Genomic DNA, 6270 nt, shown 5'->3' with positions numbered 1-6270 from the left:
TTCCCCCCCCCCCCGCTTGCGGGGGGGGTCAGGGGGGATCCGCGCCAAGGGAGGACTTGGAAAGTGGGTGAAACGGTGCACAAACAGACTGTTTGAGTGTGGCCTTTAGAACCTTCTTTTCAATGCTCCGTCTTTCTCAGTTTCCACTAACTCGAGGTGAATTTTCGGCATTTCCTGAATTCGGGAACCAGACCTAATATCTTCCAAAACGCCCATTTACTATAATTATAATTAAAAAATTATAAAATATAGTAAATTAATTCTATATTTAGACGGGGTGAGGGTGGGAAAGGTCTGCCCCGTTTATTCTTATAAACATGTGATTTGTTTATCACGCATTGTTGGCAAGTTTTATATTATTTATTCATTTGAACTATTATTTGTTTTTTTTGTTAAGATAATGAGGATATGGTGAGACAAGTTTGTCTTAAATGGAATAGTTTGACTTAAATGGTTCATGTTAATGGTTTAAAACTAATTATAATAGTAAACAGTGGTTTAAACTAGAAAAAAAATATAATAATTAAATAGAATAATATTTAAATTATTATTAATTCTATAGTTTTATGTAAGAGTCGAATCTTTAATAATAAAACCCAAACACATTTTAAGTATTGTTTTGTATGTTTCAACGTGTTTGTCTCGTTGAGTTCAAACACGTCAAACCATACACTGTCTTATTCATAAACGGTTGTATTACTTTATTTTTATTGCAAATACAATAAATTGGCAATATTTCCTATCGCGATGAGGAAATACTGCTATTGACTTTAAACCAAATAACATTCATAAAAACGAATGAATGTTTTTCATTTATTATTCATTTCTCACTTTGGGGAGGTTAGACCGAATTTATAATTGAATAATATTTGAAAAGTTATGGTGACTTTATAGGATAAATCTTAATAACACATTTTATTATTTGTGATTACATTAAAATGTTAATGATCATCATCGCGTGATAGTTTATAGTTATCTTTACTAATTTCATAGCTTTCTTATTCTTTATGTGTGTTTGGGTTTTTGACTTGCTTTTAATTATTCAATTTTTTATATAAATTTGATTATAAAAAAGAAAATAATTAGTTCGAGTTATAGTTCAAATTTTTATTATAATTGAACTATAATTTATACCATTTAACCCAAACTTGTCGTTTTAGTTAAACTTGTCATACTGTATAGTTGAAAAGAATATTTGGGGTTTCAAATAAAAAAAAAGTCCACACAAAATAATTAATCCACACAGATAAACTATTTCAGTGAGAATTTGGTTGGTTATTTTTAAAGGATTAAAAAGAATTGGTCCTTCTATAACAACTATCAAGTTATTAAATAAATTAATCAATTATTACAAATTCAAAAATATATTAATTATTCAATTAATACAAATAATTGAAAAATAACATTATTAATATAGCACTTTAATAATAAAAAAATAAAATAAAGTAGAAGGTCAACAAATCAAAAAAAAAACAATATTTAATTAAATAACATATGACGACCTAACAAATATCGTAACGGCACAAAAAACCAATGAAATACGAGCAAAAAAAAGAAAAAATCCAAAAGAAACTTGAAAACAGTAAAGTGAGATGTCTAAAGTCTATCACACAGATGGGAAGACAATAACAGTCAACAGTTTGTAAAACCATTTTTGCGTGTTTTTATGTCACCGACTCACATGTAGCTGACTATTGTATTGGGTGTGGTTTGTTTACATTATTACGTCAGAGTTCAATACATTAAGGGTGAAAGGAAACGAATCGTACAAAGAGAAATAACAGAAAGGTGCGTGTGTCGACATCTGTCCAACGGGAGTTCTTGATATCGTCAATAAAAAGAGCACCCCTGTTAACATCGATAATTGTTGCAAGTGCAGAGAGTGCACACGTGTGTGTCCTGTCGATGCGCTCACGGTCGACTAATGCTGTGTCTTTTATTGAGTGTTTTTCTACGAAGGTTGTCGTTACTTAATGACTGATTTTTTCCATTTGTCTTTTTACACACAAGATGAACACTTTTTTGTAAGGGAACAATCAGGATAGAAGTTGAATCAGGTTTTCTAAGTTAAGTTTGGATAGAGTTAATAAAGTTGTCTTCGAAGAACCACTGTGATTGAAAAACGACTTGTCATGTTGTAAGTAAGTATTCTTAAATATATCGAACTTGATATGTTGTTGTCTTGTTAGAATAGACAAACTTGAATGGTAGTTGTTCTAATTTATATCAATTATTAAGAAATATTCGTTATAAAACTATTTTTAAAAAAAGTTGGTTTGAATTAATTAATTTTTAAGTATTAAGTTTTTATCTTGAATTTATAGTTTTAATCATTTTAGTTTATAGTATTAAATTATAATAGATTATTATAACTGTAACTTATTATTTTATATTATTAATAAACTATTTTTATTTATTATTTAACATTTCTTAAAATATCAAATTGTTGTAATTATGATAAATATATAAAATGTTTATCAATTATCATTTAAAATATACCTTATAATATTTGTAATTATTGACTAAATACTTGCTATTAATATTAAACACACTAAACAATTACAGGTGGTGAGAAAATTAAAAATATTCATTGTGATTTATGAAATGATAAAATACTCGATGTGTTATTTTGAAAATAAAATTATTAACAATAATTATGCAATTTATGACTAATTTTTAAAAAGTTGCGATAAAAAATTATCGCAATAAAAACCAAAACAAAAAAATGACAAATCAAATTATCCAATTTCATTAGCTATTCGAAAAAGAACGTAAAAATATTTATTTTAGAAAAATAATGTATTTATTATTATTATAATAAATGCATGTTTGTTACTTATGTTATCAAGAGAGACGAATATCATTGCTTTAACACATGCTATTTTATTGTAAATATACTAAAATAATTTACACATTTATATTTTTAAAATAATTAAACAATTTTTTACATTTTTATTTTATTTAATCGTTATTAAAAATATGGTTTATTTTAATTTATTATTATTATAAAATAAAAAGCCAAAAAAATTAATAACAATTTATAAAAATAAAAATTATTAATAAATAAAATTTTACATATCACAAAACTATATTAGAATTAAAAATAATTATATTATTTTAGTAAAATAAAAATATTTATTATAAATCTAATAATATTATTATCCAATAATAATTTACAACAAAATTTATCAAAAAAAAATAAATGTATTTTAAAAAACATTTTATTTCTTTATAATAATGGTTAAAACATTTTAATTAGAAAAATAACTAACTATAAACATGAATCGCAAATAAAAAAATATATCAAAAACACCCAATGAAACCATAAAAATTATATAATTTGGTTTTATCTAAAAAAACCCCCAAAGGGAAGAACTAAGAAATATTAATAAATCAAATTTTTAAAAATTAAATAATTATAGTTCAATAACTATAATAAATAACAAATGGATTTTTTAAAACAAAAAACAAAATTATTTCCAGCAATTTGGTCAAACACTTATTTGCGATATTTTTAGATAATTATAATATTTTGAAATATTTAGACGAATTGTCGCAACAATTCCATTATTAACAAGCACAAATCATTCCTTTTTTCGTTGAAGTTTTTCTGAGTTCGTAATCATACATCAAGATTTAAATGAACACAAAATGAATATTAGATCACATCATGGTATGAAGTCGGAAATTAGTAAATAATTAATACAGATAAGACCAGACATGGAATGAAAATTGACAAACAACTTAATAATGTAAAATTAAAAATGTCCTTTTAATAACAAAGTAATTGATAATAGTTAAAATAAATAATTAAAATAATCGTGCAAGTTTTTGCCGATAAAGTACCAATCAATGATACTTCTTCATGATTATAAACAATTTTGAAAAAACAATCCTCCAAATAACCTCGAAATTTGGACATTGATGTGCGAATGTTTCTCAATAAGAAAGATGGAATTCATTCTGTTGGTGGAGAAGGGTTTGCGAGTGTTCAAAAAGGCTACTTTGATGATTTGACTTTTAGGCATTGTGACTTCCAAACAATTACTTTAATTTTTCCAACCATTTACTATAAAACAATTTTATCACAGTCCAAACGTGAAATTGAAATCATTTTATTTTTGCATTTTTTATGGATTTTTGAATCAATTTTATTCTTGGAACAAAAAAATAAAAAGTTCTGTCCAAATGGAGAAGACTACTCTCTGTGAAAAGGAAGTGATGCGGAAGTACTATGGTCAACAAGAGCGCGTGCGCAAGAGAATGAATTTCGAAGCGTCGCTCATTTCCTATATTTTGGCATTAATCACCGATGATGTTGAGCTTGAGATCTGCCAACCTCACACATATGCCACAAAAACCGTGCCCTTTGTGAATATCAAAACGTTGACAATTGATGGTGATCAACTCGACTTTCAAAAATTTCTATTTGATCATTTAGAGGAGCGAGCGTTGTATGACAAGAAAGAAGGAGTTATAGAAAAAACAGTGACTCGAAGAACACAGACACGAAGAAGAAAAGACACAATTTATTTTTTCGAAGACATTCTTTTTGAAAAAAGGAAGTGCATAATACAAAGAATCAATTCAACAACGTTTGTTGTGCAACTTACAAATGATAACTTCCCAATTGTAATCGCGACTAAGCAAGACATTCTTGTTTTTGGCTCAAAAATTGCTTATGCAATCAACCAAAAAGTGAAAAAAGAAAAGATTTACAAAATTGCAAAGGGTGAATTGGGAGAATTTATATAACACTTGTCTATTTTATCATTGAATGTCTATTTTAAAGAAGAGTTAAACAACTTTAAGTTTCTTTTGGTTTTGATTCGACTCGAAAACTTCAGAACTGCTGGCAGTGAGTGCAAATATACAAAATAGAAATACAAAAAGGTGCATTTCTGAATGCCGAAAATTGTTTTCACAAGAAGAATGTTTTAATTATTAAATTAATCACTGTATTATAGTATATATAAACATTTGCAAAAACTTTAATACGTTCATTGTAATTAAAACGATAATGTTCACTTGAAAGGTAAACTGATATTCCTTATGTTTGACAATCGTTCAGGCAATTATCTTACACAAAAAAACTTTTATATTTTTTATAATTAGTAACATAAAAATCTGTTTAAAAATACTTTGTTTATCTTTAATTAAAAAACTCTTTGTTTTTTGAAAACTCTTGATTTTCAAAAAAAAGATAATGAACAATAAAGAGTCATTAGTTTTGTATTATAACAATATAAATAAATTGTTATAATATATAATACATTTTATTTTTACTTGTGAGGTATTTGAAAAAACCCTACAATAAAATATATTAGTAATAATCCTATTACTAACACCCTTTCAATTTGAATTTACTTTCGGAAGAGGTACCCCAAGTTGTTGATGAAATGAATAACAAATCCACTTTTGACCATAAAATGGTTAGTTAAAAGTAACTTTTTTGGATTAATGTTTTTTCATTTTCAGAACAAATGAAATGTCTTCTTTGTTTTTGAACTATCGAAGTATGGTATTATAATATAGAATACTATTTAAATAACTTTTAAAAAAAGGATTTTGTGTGGAGAGTATATTTGAAAGAAGCGAATTGTAGACCAATTGAATTTGTATTTATTTCAAGTACATTTAACGAAATAGGCAAAATATTTAACAAACTACTTTCAATGTATATAAGACTACTTATTATATCATTTTCTATCAAGTTAATTGTGATGATGTATAAGAATAAATTATAAAGTTTGTAAATATCACTTTTTGTGTTTGGAAAAAAATTGACTTCGAAGTTAATAACTTCGACTATTTCATTGTTATTAATGTGGTGGTTGTAGGTGTTGTATGTATTATATATATTTGTATAACTTTTAATTTATTAATACTGAGAAAATTATTTTAATGTTTTTTTTAACAATAAGTTATAATATGTACTACATCATTTACGCCTTGTGAGTCAAAAAACGTTGAAATAGTAGCTTAACCTTATGCTGAACTAAGCCTTATTAAACACTTGTATATTTATTATTTTCAATAGTACTAATTTAATTTATTAGTTACATTAAATTTCAAAAATAACAAAAATTTTTATATTCAACTATTGAAATAGTTTAATTTAATCAAAAATTACTTATAAAAGTTATATATAAGGTTGAGTATTATGGCTAAAATGTAAATTGTTGATTTACAATAACACTCATTTTATTATAAAAGTACAATAAAATGTAAATAAATAGTTCAGAAGATAAATGACTAAAACAAATTAAT

The 6270-nt window shown here is 25.2% G+C and overlaps 2 protein-coding genes across 2 annotated transcripts; both read left to right on the top strand.

Moving 5' to 3' along the window:
• Nucleotides 1-1592: 1592 nt before the first annotated feature.
• On the top strand, nucleotides 1593-1925 carry EIN_496000 (ferredoxin-2, putative; the record flags this gene model as incomplete). Its single annotated transcript, XM_004253838.1, has 3 exons — nucleotides 1593-1638; nucleotides 1688-1708; nucleotides 1789-1925. 3 exons carry the CDS (start codon nucleotides 1593-1595, stop codon nucleotides 1923-1925), a joined length of 204 nt encoding a protein of 67 aa, XP_004253886.1.
• Nucleotides 1926-4188: 2263 nt separating this feature from the next.
• Nucleotides 4189-4755, top strand: EIN_495990 (hypothetical protein; the record flags this gene model as incomplete). The annotated part of the gene is made up of 1 exon (XM_004253837.1): nucleotides 4189-4755. The coding sequence occupies one exon, from the start codon at nucleotides 4189-4191 to the stop codon at nucleotides 4753-4755; it is 567 nt and encodes a 188-aa protein (XP_004253885.1).
• Between the last annotated feature and the right edge of the window lie 1515 nt (nucleotides 4756-6270).

This window comes from Entamoeba invadens, assembly GCF_000330505.1.
Source record: "Entamoeba invadens IP1 unplaced genomic scaffold scaff_1105074726297, whole genome shotgun sequence".
NCBI lineage: Eukaryota > Evosea > Mastigamoebida > Endamoebidae > Entamoeba > Entamoeba invadens.
Note: the sequence above shows the minus strand (reverse complement) of the source record. Positions and strands in the feature narration are given on the sequence as shown.